Source organism: Hemitrygon akajei, chromosome 2 (assembly GCF_048418815.1).
Source record: "Hemitrygon akajei chromosome 2, sHemAka1.3, whole genome shotgun sequence".
Classification (NCBI taxonomy): Eukaryota; Metazoa; Chordata; class Chondrichthyes; order Myliobatiformes; family Dasyatidae; genus Hemitrygon; species Hemitrygon akajei.
The window spans coordinates 11,052,755-11,076,480 of record NC_133125.1 but is presented as its reverse complement, the minus strand read 5'-3'; the positions used below and the strand labels follow the sequence as shown (position 1 = coordinate 11,076,480).

General features: G+C 40.6%; 1 protein-coding gene across 2 annotated transcripts in view; it reads right to left on the bottom strand.

The window, feature by feature from the left end:
• The window catches only part of LOC140739061 (EGF-like repeat and discoidin I-like domain-containing protein 3), a 292,599-nt gene that overhangs the window by 148,497 nt on the left and 120,376 nt on the right, over positions 1-23,726 (bottom strand). For both annotated transcript variants that reach the window (XM_073067021.1, XM_073067017.1), the window contains one exon: positions 19,831-19,944. In XM_073067021.1, coding sequence (XP_072923122.1) covers positions 19,831-19,944 — 114 coding nt within the window. The remainder of the gene's footprint in view (positions 1-19,830; positions 19,945-23,726) is intronic.

The following is a 23,726-nucleotide window of genomic DNA, read 5'->3' as shown; positions in this document are numbered from 1 at the left end:
GTTCATTTCATATTTGTAAAGTCATAGAACCTAAAATACTACACTACAGTTCAGGCCCTTTGGCCCATAATGTTATGCCACCCTTATAACCTACTCCAAGATCAATCTAACCCTTATCTCCCACACAGCCCTTCATTTTCCTGTCTTCCACATGCCTATCTATGAGTCTCTTAAATGTCCTTAACGTATCTGTCTCTACCACCACCCTAGCCAGTACATTCCACATACCCAGTGTATAAAAAAAAACTACCTCTGACATCCCTCTCGTACTTTCTGCCAATCACCTTAAAATTATGCCCCCTCATATTATCCATTTCCACCCAGGGAAAAGGAATTGGCTGTCCTCTCTATCTATGCCTCTTACCATAGTGTATGCCAATATCAAGTCACCTTTATTCCTTTTTCACACCAAAGAGAAAAGTCCTAGCTCACTCAACAACCTGTCTCTTAATGTGAACAAAACAAAAGATATAGTTGTTGACTTCGGGAGGGCACGGAGCGACCACTCCCCGCTGAACATCGACGACTCCTCGGTAGAGATCGTTAAGAGCATCAAATTTCTTGGTGTTCACCTGGCGAAGAATCTCACCTGGTCCCTTAACACCAGCTCCATAGCAAAGAAAGCTCAGCAGCGTCTCTACTTTCTGCGAAGGCTAAGGAAAGTCCATCTCCCACCTCCCATCCTCATCACATTCTACAAGGGTTGTATTGAGAGCATCCTGAGCAGCTGCATCACTGCCTGGTTTGGAAATTGCACCATCACGGATCGCAAGAGCCTGTAGTGGATGGTGAGGTCAGCTGACAAGATCATCGGGGTCTCGCTTCCCGCCATCACGGACATTTACACTACAAGCTGCATCCACAAAGGAAACAGCATTATGAAGGACCCCACGCACCCCTCATACAATCTCTTGTCCCTCCTGTTGTCTGGGAAAAGGCTCCGAAGCATTTGGGCTCTCATGACCAGACAATGTAACAGTTTCTTCCCCCAAGCTATCAGACACCTCAATACCCAGAGCCTGGACTGACACCTTGCCCTACTGTCCAGTTTATTATTTATTGTAATGCCTGCACTGTTTTTGTGCACTTTATGTAGTCCTGTGTAGGTCTGTAGTCTAGTGTAGCTTTCTCTGTGTTGTTTTTTTTTACGTAGTTCAGTCTAGTTTTTGTACTGTGTCATGTAACACCATGGTCCTGAAAAATGTTGTCTCATTTTTACTATGTACTGTACCAGCAGTTATGGTCAAAATGTCAATAAAAGTGACTTGACTTGACTATCCTCATAAAACACTCTCTCTAATCCAGGCAGCATCCTGGTAAATCTCCTCTAGACCCTCTCTAAAGCTTTCACATCCTTCCTATAATGAGGTGACCAGAACTGAACACTCTGTGTGACCTAAACCAGGGTTTATAGAGCTGCAACATTTCCTTGTGGGTCTTGTGCTCAGTCAGAGTTTTAAAGTTCAAAATAAATTTATTATCAAAACATATAGATGTCACCATACACAACCCTGAGATTTTTTTTTGTGGACATTCACGATAAATACAAGGATCAAAGAAGGACCACACATAACCAATGACAAAAAAAACACCAATGTGGAAACAAAAACAAACTGCAAACAGAAAACGAAAAAGTAAAAAAAGAAGCAACATTCATAATAATAAATAAATAAACAGTAAATATCCAGAACATGAGATGAAGAGTCATTGAAAGTTCAGTAGGAACCATTCAGTAATGGAATGAGTGAAGTTGAGTGAAGTTATCCTCTCTGGTTCGAGAGCCTGATGATTGAGGAGTAATAACTGTTTTAAGCAGATCTACCCTTTCATACTCATTCGTAATCCATAATGGAAACACAATAATCCTGTTTCAATTTAACCTACCCTGTCTGTTTTTCACCTAATACCTGTTTGATTACACAAAGGATTTAAGTTTTTTGTGAGCATTATACTGGTGGAATTACCTAACTGGGTGGATTAGTTCCATTGCCCTCTCTCATCAGATTTCTTCTTCTTTGCCCCTTTACCTCTTCTACCTATCACCTCCCAGTTTCTTTTTCTAGCTTTTAAGGCATTAGGTCCAAACCCAATGGCATCTTAAGGCTGAGGAGTGAGTAGGATGAGGAGTACAGGAGAACGATATTTCTAAATGGCCACATGGTAGTGTAACCCTCTCACAGTGACAGTGGTCCCAGTTCAATGCTTGCCGTTGTTTCTCAGGAATTTGTACATTCTCCCCATGACTGTGTGAGTTTCTTCCCACAATTCAAAGAAGATCACATGGGTGGAATTGGGCAGCATGAGCTCATTGGGCCAGAAGGGCCTGTAACTGTTCGTGTTCATTTTCTCTCTCTCTCTCTCTCTCTCTCTCTCTCTCTCTCTCTTCTCACAAGGAGTGAGTAGGATGTCTTCTAGTCATAACCAGCTCAGCTAAACCCTGGGAAACCTGCACAGAAGTAGTGAATATTACATAGCATTCAGATGCAGGCCCTTCAGTCCATCTAGTCCATGCCAACCTTTCTGCCCACCTAGCTGCTCCTAATTAAATATTAGCTTTATTTGTCACAATTATACTAAAACCTACAGTGAAATGCATCATTTGCATCAACTCATATCAGCAAGGATTGCGCTGGGCATCTTGTAAGTCTTGTCATGCACCTGGTGTCAGCATAGCATGCCCACAATTTACAAACCCTCACCTTAACTCTCTTTGAAATGTGCGAGGAAATCCCCACGCAGTCACGGGGAGAACAGATAAACTCCTTACAGACCGCAGTGGGAATTGAACCTTGATCTAATAGCTGGCACTAATTGGAAAAGACTGTGCATTCCCCTCCCATTTCCTGTGTTTGGCCCAAATTCCTCTAAGCCATGTCCCTCCATGAAATTATCCAAATGCTTCTTAATTGATAGCATTGTATCTGCCTCATTCACTCGTTCCATACACTCATCCGCCTCTGGGTCAGGCCCTTAATATCACTGGTCCCTCCTGTCTGTCCAGCAATCTCTTTGATCCCCTACCGTAAGGCAGGAGGTACTGTAGCATTGACAAAAATTGTCAGGATGGAAAACAGCTTCTTTCCCCAGGCCGCAAGACTAGCCAGGTCTCATGATGTATGAAGCACCAGCAGCATTATACTGTTTACTTTTAACTTGTATCGTATATGCACCTTAGTATTTTTTAATTTATTTGTGATAATTACTTTGTGTTATGTGTGTGAGTTTTATGTACTGTACTGTGCTCCTTGGTCTGGAGGAACATTGTTTCGTTTAGCTGTATACATATGTACAGTTGAGTGACAACAAGCTTGAAGTTGAACTTCAATAAGTTGTTCCTCAGGTGCCTTTTAAATATTTCTCATCTCATCCTAAATCTATGCTCCCCAGTCTTGCTCTCACCTCCTGTGGGGTAAAGACTGTTACAACACACTCCTGATTCTAGTCTGGTAAGGAGGGAAACGTTTGTAAAAAGGTAAAATATTTGTACATGTTGGCCAGAAAGAACGGTAATCAGTGAACGTGAATGGAGGCAGCCTTTTTGTGAGACTGTCCTTGCATCCGCCATTTTGTTCTTGGTCTGGGATAACAATCCGAGCAATTGAATATGGACACACGGAGATCCTGGCAATGATCCGCTACTAATCCTGAGACCACTCTCAGATAAGTTGTTTATTGTGTAAAATGGCAGGCTCAAAGATGCAAACACAAGAATATATGGATGCTGGAAATTCAAGCAACACACACAAAATGCTGGAGGATCTCAGAAGGCCAGGCAGCATCTGTGGAAAAAAGTAAACTGTTGACATTTTGGGCCGAGGCCCTTCATCAAAACCGATGAAGAAAGAACCTGTGATCTCATCAGGATCAGTGTCTGGGTGACTCAGTTCGAGTTGTCTGAACCATTCAGAGTTAAATAGAAGAAAATAAGTCACCTCAGGCACATAGTTGAAACAGAAGGCTATAAAACAACACTGCTTGCAGCCCTGGGTTACATCCAATGAGAACTGACACAGGTCAGTCAGATGACCTTGAGCAAACCAAACTGAAACATCAGATATATGATCTGATAAGGGAAGGAATAAAAACAAAAGATTTTGAGAGCACAGACAGCAACAACTCTCCGGAGACCAATCCCAATGTGGAGGACCCCACATTGGACATGCGGAGATCTCATCAAGATCACAAGGAACGCCTAGCCAGCGTTGATTCTTCTTGCCAGGTATCACCTTTTCTGTTCTTTGACGTTTGGTGGAGGGTCAGTGCATCCTCGTAGATGTGCAGGCAGGTTGTGTACATTCACATGCTTGTTAACACAGCCAATAAGGGTATTTGTCAGTAAATACTGATTCTGTCTGTGCCTAACTAAGGGGTAATCCTTGAAATAATGTAAAAAGTTAGTATGAGGGTGGCATAATAGTGATCCATCTTCTGTAATTACATTTGCAGCTCCATCTATTACACTTTCCAACCCATTACATAGATATGGAAATAAATCAAAACACACACAAAATGCTGGAGGAACTCAGCAGGTCAGGCAGAATCTGTACAAAGGAATAAGCAGTCAATGCTTTCGTCCAAGACTCTTCAGTAAGTCTCTGCATTTATGAGGAATAAACACTGAGACATTGGCTGTGCAAGTTATTAGTGGAGAAATCATGTTTAGAAGGTAGCAAATAAGATTATTCATTTAAGATGGTGATAATTAACAGAAAAATTAAGGAATTTATTTTAATAGACAGATCAAGGTTATAGATAATTACATTAGTAAATTGACTAAATTAGAATTAATGATATTGAGTATAAGGATCTCAATGTGGGCTGTTTCAATTGCTAAGCAGTGATTGTGTGTCAACTGTTAGAAACGTGAGGATTAAGTTCTTTTTCACTGAAAAATAATTTGGACATAAATGCATTTTATCAACATGTTGATAGATGTTTTAAGCGTATTTGTTTTATTTTGCATAATACAAGTGGACGTTGCATAAAATCAAGCAACACATACAAAATGCTGGAGGAACTCAGCAGGCCAGGCAGCATCTATGGAAAAAAGTACAGTCGACATTTTGGGCTGAGACGCTTCGGCAGGGTGAGAGGAAAAAAGAGCTGAGGAGTAGACTTAGAAGGTGGGAGGGAGGGGAGAGAGAACTACCAAGTGATAGATGAAACCTGGAGGGGGAGGGATGAAGTAAAGGACTGGGAAGTTGATTGGTGAGAGAGATTCAGGGCTGGAGAAAGGGAAGTCTGATAGGAGAGACAAAAGGCCATGGAAGAAAGAAAAGCAGGGGAAGAGCACCAGAGGGATGTGATGGGCAGGCAAGGAGATAAGGTGAGAAAGGGAAAAAGGGAAGCGGAATGGTGAAGGTGGGGTGGGGGGGGCATTACTGCAAGTTCAAGAAAGCTATGTTCATGTCATCAGGTTGGAGGCTTTACTTTACCTTTGCTCTTACGCTCCCATTCTGAACACACTTAGAATATTTCAGGTACTCCATAAACAATTTAAAGACCCAAAGTATTTATTCAAAAGCTTTGCTTTGTCTTTGCATGAAACAGATTGCCTATTAAAATGTTTAAAACATAATCTCTAAGGTACGGGACGAAATGTACCCCCGGCTCTAGTAATTCCTAAGGTAGGGACATGTTCTGCATAACTTTGTGGGCCAAAGGGCCTGTATTGTGCTGTAGATTTTCTATGTTTCTAAAATCGGAACAACCGCATAGATATCTTTTACAGGCATTCACAGCAGTGCATGGTCTCACCGTTCCTATGGCAACACAGCAGCCATGATACTGTTAAGTGGCTAAATTATGCAAAACATATCTGGCGAACAAGCCTCAAACTTTAAACGCTTCCGGATAGATGTGACTTTAACCTTCTTTCTGTTTTCCAGCATTTCCCTCTCTTGTTAATGAAAGCAATGTCTCAGCAAATGTAATTTGAGAGCCTAATGCATGTCCTGTGAAATTCCCTGCCAGTCCTATGCAGATCCACACATGGCTTTATACCAACCATGTCCTACAAGAATGGAAAATATGATGGTGTCAATAAATAAATGCTCCACTTCACCATGTCAGTTGAAAAATAAATTGAAAATACAAATATGAAATAAAAAATACTGAACATTACACACATTTCACAGATTGCTTGATTCTTTGATATACATCTTTGTTTCAAAGTTCAAAGCGAACTTATCATCAAACTACAGACTATATGTCATTGTATACTATCTTGAGATTTATTTTCTTGTGGGCATTCACAGTAATACAAAGAAACACAACAGAATCAATGAAAAACTGCACACTACAGGACGGACAAACAACAAACTCTGCAAAAAGAAAAAAAACGCAATAAATATTGAGAACGTGAGATGAAGAGTCCTTGAAAATGAGTCCATAGGTTGTGAGAACATTTCAGTGATAAACCATAGAACCATAGAACACTACAGCACAGTACAGGCCCTTCAGCCCTCCGTGTTGTGCTGACCCATATAATCCTTAAAAAAAAAGTACTAAACCCACACTACCCCATAACCCTCCATTTTTCTTTCATCCAAGTGCCTGTCCAAGAGGATCTTAAGTACCCCTAATGTTTTAGCCACCATCACCATCCCTGGCAAGTCATTCCAGGCACTCACAACCCTCTGTGTAAAAAAACTTAACCCCTGATGCCTCCCCTAAACTTCTCTCCCTTAATTTTGTACATATGCCCTCTGGTGTTTGCTATTGGTGCCCTGGGAAACTGGTACTGACTATCCACCCTATCTAAGCCTTTCATAATCTTGTAGACCTCTATCAAGTCCCCTCTCATTCTTCTACGCTCCAAAGAGAAAAGTCCCAGCTCTGCTAACCTTGCTTCATATGACTTGTTCTCCAAACCAGGCAACATCCTGGTAAATCTCCTCTGCACCCTCTCCATAGCTTCCACATCCTTCCTATAATATTCCTATTCCTATGATGGGGCAAGTACAGTTGAGAGAAGTTATTCTGAGTGAAGTTATTTCCTTTGATTCAAAAACCTGACGGTTGAAGAATAATAACAGCTTCTGAACCTGGTTGTGTGAGTCCTGAGGCTCCTGTACCTTCTTCCTGAAGGCAGCAGGGAGAAGAGAGTATCGCTTGGATGGTGAGGGTCCTCAGAAGAATAAACAGATTTGGTATGTCCCCGTCAACCCCTACAAATTTTTATTGATGCACTGCAGAATTCATTCTATCTGGATGTATAAGGGCTTGGTATGGAAACTGCTCTGAATGTGACTGCAAGAAACTGCAAAGAGTTATGGACACAGCTCAGCATTTCATGGAAACCACCCTCCTCTCCACGGAGTCTGTCTATGCCTCTATTACCTCAGTGAAACAGTCAACATAATCCTAGATCCCATCCACCCTGGATATCGTTTTTTCTACCTTCTTCCATCAAGCAGAAGATACAAAACCCTGAAATCACAGACCACCACAGTCAAGGACAGCTTCTACCCCACTGTTAACAGACTATTAAATTGTTCCCAAGTTCAATAAATTGGATTCGTGACCTCATAATCTACCTCGTAATGATCTTGCATCTTGTCGTTTTTCCTACAGTGGACGCTCTAGCTGATACACTTTATTCTGCATTAATATCGCTTGACCTTCTTCTAGTTCAGTGCACGGTGTAATGATCAGATCTGTATTTGATTCATAGGCTGAATCAAGGATGGCGATGAATCAGCATATAGGAGAGAAAATGAAACTCTGGCTGAGTGCTGCCACGACAACAACCTCTCACTCAATGTCAGCAAGACCAAGGAGCTGATTATCGACTTAATGAGGAGGAAGCCAGTGGTCCATGAGCCAGTTCTCATTGGAGGATTGGAGGTGGAGAGGGTCAGCAACTTTAAATAACTTATTATTATTTCAGAGGACCTGTCCTTGGCCCAACACATAAGTGCAATTATGAAGAAAGCACAGCAATGCCTCTACTTCCTTAGGAGTTTGCAAAGATTCTGCAATACATCTAAATCTTTGAGAGACTTCTATAGATGTGTAGAGGAGTGTACATTGACTGGCTGCATTACAGCCAGGTATGGAAACACCAATGCCATTGAAAGGAAAATCCTACAAAAATTATTGGGCATCATAGGTCCATCATAGGTAAAGCCCTTCCCCTATTGAGCACGTCTACAGGAAGCATTCCCTCAGGAAAGCAGCATCCATCACCAGGTACTCCCATCACCCAGAACATGCTCTCATCTCACTGCTGCCACAAAATGTTAGAAAAAACAATAATATAGTCCAAGTCCCGGAGTGTCATGGCCTGTAGATAGGTGGTGCAAGGGCATTGTCCTGGAGCTATATTTCTGCAAAAACAAGTTGCAGCATTTCCTATTTTCGTGCAATTGCAGCCACGGGTGATGGCAATCCAGCCTGTCCTCCACCAAGTGAACACTGGAGGCAGCACCAACAAGAATGGCCGGCCCCCAACCCAACTCCAACAGGAGGTTACTCTGCAAGGAACAGGGAACTTCGCATTCTCTCCTGACCCACAAAATTCTTGAACCACAGTGTTCTGGAGTTGGGACAGTCAACATAAGTGGCTGCTGATCCAAAAATATCCGCCTGGATGTTTGGAATTACTCAAACAATTATTCCTCAGAAGTAATTATGCAGCTAGTTTATACTCCAATGCTAGTAACCATCATCATTCCAATGACTGATGGTTAAATATCTTATCTCAGAACATCATTCAAGATAAAGATTAACTTTATTTGTCACCTATACATCAAAAAATGGAAACATACAGTGAAGTACATTGTTTGCACCGAGGCACAGCCTGCAATTTATTGCCATGCTTAACGTGCCAACAAAACATGGTCACAACTTACTTACACCAACTCAGTATTGGTATTGATTGACGGGTGGTGGATTGAGATATATCTCTACCCTAGGAGGTATAAGGGACTCCTTCCCTCTGGGTAGCCTGCAGGTCAACCTTGGGCAAGGTGTAGCACCTGCTCAGGGTAAGGATCACATGGGAGCACCTGATGGGCAGTGGTATGAGCTGCTGGTGCATGTCACAAGAAAAGACGTGCTGGCATTAGAGAGGGTTCAGAGGAGCTTCACTAGGATGATTCCAGGAATGAAAGGGTTATCAGATGAGGAACATTTGATGTCTCTGGGTCTGTACTTGCTGGAAATCAGAAGGATGAGGGGGGATCTCATGGAGACCTTTTGCATGTTGAAAGGCCTAGACAGAGCAGATGTGGAAAGGATGTTTCTCATGGTGGGGAAGTTCACGGCGAGAAGGCACAGCCTCAAGATAGAGGGGCATCCATTTAAAACAGAAATGCAGAGAATTTCTTTTCCCTGAGGGTGGTGATTTTGTGGAATTCGTTACAACAGGCAGCTGTAGAGGCCTGGTTGTTGGGTGTACTTAAGGCGGAGATTGATAGGTTCTGGATTGGTCATGGCATCAAAGGTTATGGGGAGTGGGACTGAGGAGGGGGAAAAAAGAATTATATAACCATATAACCATATATGGTTAGCCATTTTTGATGGGCCAAGTTGCTTAATTCTGCTCCTATGTCTTATGGTCTTAGGTCCTGGTTACGTGACCACTTACAGCAGGCAGACAATCTCTATTAATAATGACTGGGATCACTCATCTTGTAACGACACTACAGAGAAGAAGGCAACAACAAACCACTTCTGTAGAAAAATTTGCCAAGAACAATTGTGCTGAAAGACCATGATTGTCCATGGCATGCGACAAGGCACATAATGATGATGATGATTGGATTATTACTGTCACATGTACCAAGATACAGTACAAAGTTTGTCTTGCATACTGTTCATACAGATCAAATCACTGCACAGGGTATTGAGCTATAATAAGGCAAAAAATATAACAATGCAGAGTAAAGTGTCACAGCTACTGATTGAGCACATTGTAGGTAAAAGCTAAAGTGTTGGATCATAACGAGGTAAGCTGTAAGATCAAGCGTCTACCTTATTGCACAAGAGGTCTGATAACTCTGATTGCAAATGCTGGTGCTGTAAGGCATCATGCCTTCACGAGCCTTCCTCACCATTTTTCAGCTAACACTACTGTCCCTTGTGCCATTAACTCTCTTGGTCTCCACGAGTTTTCTTTGTTCTCTCCACCTCTTCCTCGTCTCCATCATTTCCTACTTCTGATTAAAAATAATTTTTAATTCTGATCTCTAGCATCTGGCAATTCTTTGTTTTTTGATCATTTCTGTTCAAATTTGATCTGAAGAAGGTGTGACATCTTAACTAAACTCACTGAACACATGTCTTCAATAGCCATGGTGATTCTGGAATACCTACATCTGTCATTACAAATTTCTTCAGCATGTTCAGAAATGGCTCCTGCTACAAACATTATTCAGCTCAAACTCAGACATTTTTGACCTTTTCTGCAATTTATTCAAAATATTGTTATCTCATACTTATTCATCTGTCTTGACAGTCAGAATGAGAATCAGGTTTAATATCACACTGGCAAGAGAAAATCTGCATCTGTTGGAGATCAAAGTAATACACACAAAATGCTGAAGGTCCTGATGCAGGGTCTTGGCCCAAAACATCAACTGTTTACTCTTTTCCATAGATGCAGCCTGGCCTGCTGAGTTCCTCCAGCATTTTGTGTGCATTCCCTAAGTATCACCAGCATACATCGTGAAATTCACTAATTTTGCAGCAGCAGTAAAATGCAATACATGATAAATATTTTAAAAACTGGATTACAGTAAGTATATTAAAGAGTTGAATTAAGATAAGTAGTGCAAAAACAGAAAATAAAGTAGTGAGGTAGTGTTCATGGGTTCAATGTCCATTTAGAAATCGGATGGCAGAGGGGAAGAAGCTGTTCCTGAATCATTGAGTGTGTGCCTTCAGGCTCCTGTACCTCCTTCCTGATGGTAGCAATGAGAAGAGGGCATGTCCTGGCTGGTGGGGGTCCTTGATGATCGAAGCTGCTTTTCTGAGGCACCACTCCTTGATGATATCTTGGATACTACAGAGGCTAGTACCCATGATGGAGCTGATTAATTTTATGACTCTCTGCAGCTTACTTTGATCCTGTGCAGCAGAACCCGCCTCCCCCCCCCCCCCCCACCGCCATACCAGACAGTGATACATCAGTAATGGTGGTGTCTCAGTTTTTCATTCGTCTGAATGGCTTCATTTTGTTTCTTCTCACCTGGTGTTTGCTTTAAATACAGCCTCCCCACTTTTTCCTCGAGCTAAGCCAGACCAAACGTTAATCCTGTTTGAAGACTCTGACACATCAGGGATGAAGTATAGAGTAGAATGTGTCATTGTGCTATTTTGTACGTCAGAAGTTAGCCAAACATTGAATCATTGTCAAACTGGAACAGCTTTGCTTCTTTAAAATTTCCTTCAAAATACTGTATGTACAAACTTTTCAGCTTCACTGTTAGGCACAGGGTGATTTCGAGAATCTAGGATCAAGGATCAGCTTTATTCACCATATATATTTACAGGTATTAGGAATTTGCTGTAGTGTGTTGGTGCATCTTGCAGCTAAAAAATAAATTTCACTAATATAAAATAATGTTAGAAATACAGACATGGAATAAAATGAGCATAAATAGCAGTTCAAGTTTATTGTCACCTGACTGTACAAATTTAATGAAACAATGTTCCTCCAGAACACGATGCACCCCTAATACATGTTTCATACACAGCACATAAAACAAAATATTAGCACAAATAAGTTAATAAACTATCATACAGAATGTTTGTGAAATGCACAGATGGGTAAACAGTAAACACCTCGGTGGTGGCAGGGTATTCAGTCTGACAGTCCTAGTCCTGATGCTCCTGTAACTTCTTCCTGATGGTAGTGGGTCAAAGAGATTGTGGGATGGGGAGGGGGGGGGTGGGTAGGGATCCTCAACAATGCTTTGGGCCGGTACAACGCTCCGGGTAAATGTCACAAATAGGGGGTTGGGGGAGCCCAGTGATCCTCTTGGCTATGTTTACTATCCCCAGTAGGGTCTTGCAGTCTGATACCTTGCAGCTTCCGTACCACACAATGATGCGGTCGGACAGGACACTCTCAATGGTGTTTGTGTAGAAAGTTGGTAGAATGGGGCTGGGGAGACTTGCACACTTCAGTCTCCTCAGAACGTGTAGACACTGCTGTGGCTTCTTGACTAATGAAGAGGTGTTGTCAGTCCAGATCAGATTGTCCATTATTTACAATGTAAACAGCGGTATCAAAAGTAGTTTAAAGTGATTAAAGTTCAATAATAGTTTAGGGGTGGAGTGGGGGGGTGGATCCTCTGGCTAGGATCTTTATGTCCTCGTTGTCCACGGGAATGGTACTGGAGGATTGGAGGGAGGCGAATGTTGTCTCCTTGTTCAAAAAAGGTAGTAGGGATGGTCTGGGTAATTACAGACCAGTGAGCCATACGTCTGTGGTGGGAAAGCTGTTGGAAAAGATTCTTAGAGATATGACCTATGGGCATTTAGAGAATCATGGTCTGATCAGGGACAGTCAGCATGGCTTTGTGAAGGGCAGATCGTGCCTAACAAGCTTGATAGAGTTCTTTGAGGAGGTGACCAGGCATATAGATGAGGGTAGTGCAGTGGATGTGATCTACATGGATTTTAGTAAGGCACTTGACAAGGTTCCACATGGTAGGCTTATTCAGAAAGTCAGAAGGCATGGGATCCAGGGAAGTTTGGCAAGGTGGATTCAAAATTGGCTTGCCTGCAGAAGGCAGAGGGTCATAGTGGAGGGAGTACATTCAGATTGGAGGGTTGTGACTAGTGGTGTCCCACAAGGATCTGTTCTGGGACCTCTACTTTTTGTGATTTTTATTAATGACCTGGATGTGGGGGTAGAAGGGTGGGTTGGCAAGTTTGCAGACGACACAAAGGTTGGTGGTGTTGTAGATAGTGTAGAGGATTGTCAAAGATTGCAGAGAGACATTGATAGGATGCAGAAGTGGGCTGAGAAGTGGCAGATGGAGTTCAACCCTGAGAAGTGTGAGGTGGTACACTTTGGAAGGACAAACTCCAAGGCAGAGTACAAAGTAAATGGCAGGATACTTGGTAATGTGGAGGAGCAAAGGGATCTGGGGGTACATGTCCACAGATCCCTGAAAGTTGCCTCACAGGTAGACAGGGTAGTTAAGAAAGCTTATGGGGAGTTAGCTTTCATAAGTCGAGGGATAGAATTTAAGAAACGTGATGTAATGATGCACCTCTATAAAACTCTAGTTAGGCCACACTTGGAGAACTGTGTCCAGTTCTGGTCGCCTCAGTATAGGAAGGATGTGGAAGCATTGGAAAGGGTACAGAGGAGATCTACCAGGATGCTGCCTGGTTTAGAGAGTATGGATTATGATCAGAGATTAAGGGAGCTAGGGCTTTACTCTTTGGAGAGAAGGAGGATGAGAGGAGACATGATAGAGGTGTACAAGATATTAAGAGGAATAGACAGAGTGGACAGCCAGCACCTCTTCTCCAGGGCACCACTGCTCAGTACAAGAGGACATGGCTTTAAGGTAAGGGGAGGGAAGTTCAAGGGGGATATTAGAGGAAGGTTTTTCACTCAGAGAGTGGTTGGTGCGTGGAATGCACTGCCTGAGTCAGTGGTGGAGGCAGATACACTAGTGAAGTTTAAGAGACTACTAGACAGGTATATGGAGGTATTTAAGGTGGGGGGGGGGTTATATGGGAGGCAGGGTTTAAGGGTCGGCACAACATTGTGGGCTGAAGGGCCTGTAATGTGCTGTACTATTCTATGTTCTATGTTTAACTAAAATGAATGTATGTTTAATGCCACAGTATCTCATGAAGCATTCAAATAAATATTTTAATGATACTAACATTGTCAAATGATAAACTTAAAGAAGCTTTGCGCAACATACCAGATGGTTAAGCTGCAAAATGGTCACTGATTTGAAACTTCTACACAGCTGACATTCTGACACTTTCTGCAGAGCCACCAGATTAGTAGGTGTGGAAGAGGATTCCGAGCCACTCTCGCACTTCAGTGCTTAATCTTTCTGCATCTTCAGCATGATCTTCTATGACAGGGAGATTACCTGACACAAACAATTCCACCAGGAAAGCAGCATCCATGAACAAGGACCCTCACCATTCAGGCCAAGCTCTTCTACCACACTTTTACCAACAGGCAGGAGGTACAGGAGCATTAAGTCCCACACCACCGGATTCAGGAACAGTTATTACCCTTCAACCATCAGGCTACTGAACAAGTGTGACCCCTCCAACCACTGAGCACATTTACATGAAATGTTGTCATAGAAAAGCAGTCTCCATCATCCAAGATCCTCACCAACCAGGCCAGGTTCTTTTCTCACTGCTGCCATCAGATAGAAGATACCACAGCCTCAGGACTCGCACCACAGTTACTACCCCTCAACCATCAGGCTCTTGAATAAAAGGAGATAGCTACACTCATTTAAGGATTCTGTTTTATGAGTATTTGCTGCTCGTTATTTATTGCTATTTATTTATATCTGCATTTGCGCAGTTTGTTTACAGCTTACAGTTTATAGTTACTGTTCTATAGATCTGCTAAGCATGCCCACAGAAAAAAAGTCTCAGGGTTGTATCAGTGACATGTATATACTCTGATAATCAATTTTACTTTGAACTTTACAGTGTGGATAACTAAAATTAATGAATTCTATTATTGCCCTAACATACAACCATCTCAACATTATTACCCCTCAACCATCAGGCTCTTGAACCAAAGGGGATAACTTCACTCAACTTCACTTGTCCCATCATTGAAATATTCCCACAACCTATGGACTCACCTTCAAGGACTCTTCATCTCATTTTCTCGCTATTTATTGCTTATTTATTTATTATTATTATATTTTTCTCTGTATATTTGCGCAGTTTGTTGTCTTTTGAATACTGGTTGATGCCCAAGTTGGTGCAGTTTTTCACTGATTCTGTAATGGTGATTATTATGGTGATTATTCTATTTTTGATTTATTGAGTATGTCCACAAGAAAATGAATTTCAGGGTTATACATGGTGACACATGTGTACTTTGATAATAAACTTTGAATTGATTCCACATCCTATGGACTCATTTTAAAGTCTCTACAACTCATGTTCTCAGTATTAATTATTTATTTGTCTGCTTGCTTGCTTATTTATTTATTTGTTGGTCTTTTGTATTTGCACATTGCTTGTTTCTCAGTCTTTGTGTGTAGTTAATCATTGATTCATTGTATTTCTCTGTTTTACTAGGAATGTCTGCAAGACAATAAATCTCTGGGTTGTATATGGTGACATTAATGTACATTGATAATAATTTTACTTTGAACCCTTTGCAAACATACTGTGGATAGCATTCATTTAACTGAGTGCCCCAAGGCGGCTGATGTAGCTTGTGTATGTTTGAGCTGCCTTTGAAATAAAGAATTAAAGGCTTGCTTTGTCACAGGTCATTGGAGAATTGGAACACACGGTGGAATTTATCATTTTGCATCAACAACAAACACAGTCCAAGGATGTCCCAGGGGAAGCCCGTCAGGGTCTCTGTGGGAGGAAACGTGGTCACAGGGAGAACGTACAAACTACTGACAGACAAGGGTAGGAAAAGAACCTGTTTCCCTACCAGAATCAGAATCAGGTTTATTATCACTGGCACCTGTCATGAAATTTGTTAACTTAGCAGCAGCGGTTCAATGCAATACATAATATAGAAGAAGAAAAAAACAAAAAACAAATTAATAAGTAAATCAACTGCAGTATATGTATATTAAATAGATACCAAATGATAAGACTGATGCATTTTAAAGTTCCTTTATACTTCTCTTGTTGCTTCCAGGGCAAATTTACCAACTCACTGTGATCCCCGGGCCTTCTGTTCTGATGGGTCTTATCTCTTCTCGAATGCAGAGATGGTTGTGGGTGCTTAGAGAGTGTGGCTACTAAGTGATAATCTGGTGCAAAAAATTCATCTTCACTTTTGATCCATGTTGATAAACAAGACCAGCCTTATTGACAGAAATAGTGCATTTGGGGTCTTGTAATGCTGCTGAGTTCCAATGATGATAATGTGTGGAACACAGCAGAATTCAGAACCAGGGAACATACAAAGTTCAATGTTCAAAGAATATTGATTATCAAAGTATGTATACATCAACATGTACTACCTTGAGATTCATTTTCTTGCAGGCATTTACAGTAGAATAGAGAAATACAGTAGAGACAATGAAAAATACAAAGACTGACAAATAACATCCATGTGTAAAAGAAGACACACTGTGCAATAAATAATACTGAGAATATGACTTGTTGAGTCCTCTTGGTCACTTTGATCTCCATGATATGAGACAGATGGTGGCTGTTGGTGTGATCATGTCAGTTACTGAGAAAGAACCATTCACAAAAGCCACCGAGTCCACCAGAAAAGTATTAAAGAAGAAACGAACATCACCACTTGCAAAGTTCAAATTTCAAAGTAAATTTATTATCAAAGTATTACCCTGAGATACATTTTCTTGTGGGCATTCACAGTAATACAAGAAACACAATAAAAGATCACACCAGCAGGACAGACAAACAACCAAGGTAGAAAATAAACAAACTGTGCAAATACCATAATAAATAATAATAGTAATAATAACAATAAATAATCTATAAATATCAAGAACATGAAATAAAGAGTCCTTCAGAGTGAGTTCATAGGTTGTGGGAGCAGTTCAGTGATGGGGCAAGCAAAGCTGAGTGAAATTATCCCCTCTGGTTCAAGATCCTGATGGTTGAGGGGTAATACTAAAAGCCTTTTTAAGTATATAAAGGGTAAAAGAGTATTGAGGGTAGATATAGGACCAATAGAAAATGATGTTGGAGATATTGTAATGAGAGAATCAGAGATGTCAAAGGAACTGACTATGTATTTACATCAGTCTTCATAGTGTAAGACAACTGCAGTATACCAAACATTCAGTGTTGGGGAAGTGAAGTATGTGCAGTGAAAATTACAACTGAGAAGGTGCTCAGGAAGCTTAATGGTCTGACGGTAGATAAATCTCCTGGACCTGATGGAATGCACCCTTGGGTTCAGAAGGAATTAGCTGGAGAGATTGTGAAGGCATTAACAATGATCTTTCAACAATCGATAGATTCTGGAATTTTACCAGATGAATGGAAAATTGCAATTGTTACTCCACTATTTAAGAAGGGTGGGAGGCAGCAGAAAGGAAACTACAGACCTGTTAGCCTGACATCAGTGATCGGGAAGTTGTTGGAATCAATTGTTCAGGATGAGATTACGGGGTACCTCTGGAGGCACAAGACAAGATAGGCCAAAGAGCAAGTATGGTTTCCTGAAAGGAAAATCCTGCCTGACAAACCTAATGCAGTTTTTAAAGGAAAATACAAGTAGGGTAGACAAAGGAGATGCAGTAGATGTGGTGTACTTGGATTTTCAGAAGGCTTTTGACAAGGTGCCACACGTGAGGCTCCTTAGCAAGATAAGAATTACAGGGAAGCTACTAGCATGGGTGGAGTATTGGCACAAAACAGAGAGTGGGAATAAAGTGATCCTATTCTGGCTGGCTGCCGGTTACCAGTGGGGTTCCACAGGGGTCGGTGTTGGGACCACTGCTTTTTACAATGTATGTCAATGATTTGAACTATGGGATTAATAGATCTGTGGCTAAATTTGCCGATTATACAAAGGTATGTAGAGAAGTGGGTAGTGTTGAGGAAGCAGAGAGACTTAGACAGTTTAGGGGAATGGGCAAAGAAGTTGCAAATGAAATACAATGTTGGAACGTGTATAGTCATTCACTTTGGTGGAAGAAATAAACAGGCAGACTATTATTTAGATGGGCAGAAAATTCAAAATGCAGGAATGCAAAGAGACTTGGGAGTCCTTGTGCAGGATTCTGTAAGGTTAACCTTCAGGTTGAGTCGGTGGTGCAGAAGATGAATGCAATCTTGGCATTCATTTCTAGAGTTACAGAATAAAAGAGCAGGGATGTGATGTTGAGGCTCAATAAGGCACTCGTGAGTCCACACTTGGAGTATTGAGTGCAGTTTTGGGCTCCTCATTTTAGAAAGGATATACTGACATTTGGAGAGGGTTCAGAGAAGGTTCCAGGAATGATTCCAGGAATGAAAGGGTTACCGTAAGAGGAACATCTGGCAGCTCTTGGGCTGTATACCCTGGAGTTCAGGAGAATGAGGGGGGATCTCATTGAAACATTCCAAATGTTAAAAGGCCTGAATAGGTTAGATGTAGCAAAGTTATTTCCCATGGTAGGGGAGTCTAGGACAAGAGGGCACAACTACAGGATTGAAAGACATCCGTTTAGAACAGATATGCGGAGAAATTACTTTAGTCAGAGGATGGTAAATCTGTGGAATTTGTTGCCACGAGCGGCTGTGGAGGCCAAGTCATTGGGTGTATTTAAGGAAGAGATAGATAGCTTCTTTCTTAGCTAGGGCATCAAAGGGTATGGGATGAAAGCATGGGAGAAGGGATAACTGGAAGAATTGGATCAGTCCATGGAGCAGATTCGATGGGCAGAATGCCCTACTTCTGCTCCTATATCTTATGGTTTTATGGTCTTAAATCAAATTTCTTCAGACTTCTGAGAACCATCACCATCCAGGCCATGCTCTCTTCTTACTGCTGCCTTCAGGAAGCAGGTGTAAGAATCACAGGCACCACACCATAAAGTTTTGGAACACTTCTTACCCTTGAACCATCAAACTTTTAGATCAGAAGGGAGAACTTCACTTGCCCCATCACTGAACTGTTCCCACAAACTATAGACTCACTTTCGAGGCTCTTCATATCATGTTATTTGGATTTATTGATCTATTATTATCATTATTTCATCGCTTTCATTCTTTTTGTATTTGCACAGTTTGTTGTCTTTTGCACACTGGTTGTCTGCCTTGTTGGTGCGGTCTTTTATTGATCCTATTATGGTTATTAGATTTATTGAGTATGCCCACAAGAAAATGAATCTCAGGGCTGTAAATGGAGACAGATATGTACCTTGATGATAAATTTACTTTGAATGTTGAAGTTTGTGCTACCTCAGTGCATTGCTGTAATGATTTAATCTGTATGAATGGTATGCAAGACAAGTTCTTTAGTGCATGAGACAACACTACCACTTCACTTTTTATAATGGTGTTTACATTCTAAATACATGCTGGTATATACGTACTTATGCACAGTATACCTGTTAAAAGCTTATTTAGTTGCATGTCGCATCAACCTAATACATGTAGATGTGTATGGTGAATAAAGTTGCTCCTTGATCCATCTCTTCCATTTCCTTCCCTAGAGAGAGCGTCATGACCACCTAGCGGTTAGTGTGACACTATTAGAGCTCGGGGTGTCCGAGTTCAGAGTTCAATTCTAGCACCGCCTGGAAGAGAGTTTGTACGTCCTTGCCATTAATGCATAGGTTCTCCCCAAAGCTCCGGTTTCCTCCCACAGTCAATGTAACTTGTCCTGTGATTAGGCTAGGTGGCTTTCTGGGTGACAGTGATTGTTGGGCCAGAAAGGCCTGTTCAAAGGTTCAATTGTTACCAAAACATGTATCCATATACAACTCTGAAATTTGTCTTCCACACTGTATCTCTAAATAAATAAATAAAATTCCTCAAACTCCAGGTTTCCTGCTTGATCCAATTACCTTATCAGCTCCCCTTATAACTCTTGTGGTTCTTGATCAGCTTTATATAACACAGATAACTTTCACACAGAGAGAAATATTAAATGACGGTATACCATTATTTCCAGCCACTAGATATTTTTAATCATTAATAAAACACATTACTTACTGTACTGGCAATTTCGGCCCATGAATTCTCCTGGACATTCACAGGAATAGTTTGCAATGAGGTCAGTGCAAATCCCGCCATTTCTACACGGCTCAAACTCACACTCGTTTATATCTGTGTGGATAAAGAATAGAAAACAAAATTGCTGAAAAAGTCTTTTCTAATTGTTGTAATGAATCTCACATGATGTACATTTTGTAACCTGCTAAACTGTTCTAGAACATGCAATATAGAACAGTACAGCTCAGGATAAAGCCCTTTGGCTAACAATGTTATGCTGAACCAAATAAATTAGTAATCACATGGCCAACTAAACGAATCCCTTCTGCCTACACAATGTCCCTATCCTTCCATTCCACTCCCATTCACGTTCCTGTATAAACGTCTCTTAAAAGTCTCTAACGTATCTGCCTCTACCACCACCCCAGACAGCACATTCCAGGCAACCAACACTTTCTGTGCAAAAAACTCCTTTGAAAATCCCCACTCTCACTTTAAATGCAAGTCCTTTGCAATACTTTACTTAAAATGGCCTATTTTGATGCAAACTTTATGTTTTCTCAGTTTCAATAATTCAATCTTTAATTATTTAAGTAATAAGTTAATCACTCCAATGCTCACTCCATAAGTTCTTAACAGTGTAAACCATATTTGTTCCCACAGTTCTTCCAGTTCTTCTTGTGACAAACCACTCTACCATACAGATAATTTGGAAGCCACAATGTTTTTCCTGGTTTATTTTGAGCAGTGGGAACTAATTGTACTGCAAAGTTCAAAGTAAATTTATTATCAAAGTACGTGTATGTCACCATATATTACCCTAAGGTTCATTTTTTGCGGCATTCACATTAGGTACAAATAAACACAAAAGAATGGATGAAGAACCACACACAAACACAGATGAATAAACAAGCAATGTGCAAAAGAAGAGAAACTGTGTAAATACAACAAAATAATAATAATAATAATAAATAATATTAAAAACATGAGTTGTAGATTCCTTGTAAGTGAGTCCGTATGTTATGGTATCAGTTCAGTGTTGAGGTGAGTGAAGTTTTCCATGCTGGTTCAGGACCCTGATGGTTGAAGGGTAATAAGTGTTCCTGAACCTGCTGGCGTGGGACCTGAGGCTCCGGTACCTGCTGCCCAGTGGTAGGAGCGAGAAGAGAGCATGGCCCGGATGGTGGGAGTTTTGATGATGGATGCTGTTTTCTTGTGACGGTGCTCCTTGTAAGTGTACTCAATGGCAAAGTCGGCTTTTTCTGTGATGGGTTTGGCAGTATCCTCTACTTTTTGTAGGTTTTTTCCATACCAGGCCATGATACAATCAGTCAGGATGCTCCCCACCGTGTCTCTATAGCAGTTTGACAAAGTTTCAGATAACATGCCAAAATTTGGCAGACTTCACGATATTCACAGTAATTATCATGAAAGGCCTGCACACTTTTCAATCAATCCACATAAAATGATATAGAAGAAAATCGACTGATTTCTTGAGGTCCTGTTATATAAACTTTGATTTCTATTGATAAGTAATTTTAATGCGCAACAGCTTTCTTGCTTCCAGCATTTACTGTTCCTTTGACCAAAGACAACTGTACATAAAGATAATTTGTGGGGCTTGCTGGTATAAGTATTTTAGTCAAATTATTTAGGATATTACTCCAGATTTAATGAAATAGCTTCATTCCATACAAAACTAGCAGAGAACAATATCCATGAATACAGATAACACACTACAAAATTAAAAACTTACATCAAATGCATATTAATTGTGAAATGTCAACTTATAGAAAAGGGTAAATATGCCTTTTTTCACATTCCAAGGAAAACATGAATTTTGAACTTTTGGACAAACAGGAGACAAGTTCTTACAATATGTTGGACTTGGTTTCACTACGTGCATTTTCATACAGAGCACTTTAGCAAATAATCTAAAATGTATTTAGTCTAGATTAGGGTGAACTAAGGGTGTTGCCTACAACTAACAGGCTCCTAGAGAGACTGCAGTGATGACTGGCTTCGTGGCTCTGAACTCACTTTGGTGACCTTTAACTCTGAATGTTACTTCCTTACATCTATTGTTTGCACAATTTGTTCTTTTTATTGAATGTTGGTTGTTTGATGGTCTTTTTTTAGAGTTCCATTTTTTTTTGTTTTATTGCCTCTGTAAGGAGACAAATCTCAAAGTGTACAAAATGTTCAAAGTAAATTTTATATTAATGTACATATATGTCACCATATACAACGCTGAGATTCATTTTCTTGTGGGCATACTCAGCAAATCTATAAAATAGTAACTATATTAGGGTCAATGAAAAATTAACCAGGGTGCAAAAGACAACAAACTGCAAATGCAAATATAAATAAATAGCAAAAATAACAAGAACGTGAGATAATGAGATAAGGAGTCCCTGAGATCATTGGTTATGGGGACACTTCAGTGATGGGGCAAGTGAGTGTAGTTATCCCCTTTTATTTAAGAGCTTGATGGATGAGGGATAGTAACTATTCTTGAACCTGGTGGTGCGAGTCCTGAGGCTCTTGTAGCTGAGCGAAGGGCGCTGAGTAGGCTACGGTCAATTATGGATAACTCTGAACATCCTCTACATAGCACCATCCAGAGACAGAGAAGCAGTTTCAGCGACAGGTTACTATCGATGCAATGCTCCTCAGACAGGATGAAGAGGTCAATACTCCCCAACGCCATTAGGCTATACAATTCTACCGCCAGGACTTAAGAACTTTTTAAAAGCTATTATTAATGCTTTTTGAGATAGTGATTTAGATGCATATCATATTTTTTTTACTGAGTTAAGTATTGTATGTAATTAGTTTTGCTACAACAAGTGTATGGGACATTGGAAAAAAGTTGAATTTCCCCATGGGGATGAATAAAGTATCTATCTATCTATCTATCTATCTATCTATCTTCTACCTGATGGCAGCAGTGAGAAGAATGCATGATGTAGGTGTGGGGTTCGCTGAGGATGGATCCTGCTTTCCTAGAAGTGTTTCATGTAGATGTGCTCAATGATTGGGAGGGTTTTACCCATGATGTACTGGGTAGAATCCTATACATACAAAACTTTGATAATAAATGTACTGTGATCCTTGATTCAATTTCCTGATAACATGCAGGCCTTTTGAAACAAAGCAGGTTCACTTGATTGTTTTCAATATATCTAGTTGTCACCGTACATATTCTTGTGTTAGTAAATATGATAGCTACAATTATCAGTTCTGCTCAAAATTGAGTCAACAAACCACATTGCTGCTTGCTTCTGCTAATGAACAAAAATCATTCAATTCCCACAGTCCATGATAAAGTGATAAAAATCTGCTTATTATTGAGAATGTCCTCTTCTTGCTATCATTGGAAAGGAGGTAAGGAGTCTGAAGACCCACACTCAACAACTTAGAAACAACTTTTTCCCCTTAGCTATCAGATTTCTGAATAGTCCATGAAACCATTAAATTTTTATGCTGTGTGCCTCTCTGTTTAGCTCTAAAATATCCAAACTGGGCCAAATCTAAGCAACTCCATACACTGTCAAATAAAAGATCAATCCAATATTGTCCAGAGGGACTACATCCTACAAGTTCGACTGCTGACTGCTGCAACATTCAAGGACTTAGGGACTTGGAATATTTTTCTCTGTGTCTGACTATTTTACTGCTATTTTAAATGTGCTGTATTACGCTGTGAATGACTGTTCATACTGTGTTTTGCACCTTGTCCCTAGAGTAACATGATTTCATTTGACTGTATTCATGTATGGTTGAATGACAATAATAAACTTGAACTTCAAGTTAGAGTTTTCATTAATCGGTCACCCCATTCACGATGAAAGATGATAGATAAAATTCTCCTCATTATTTAAGAAATTTATCTC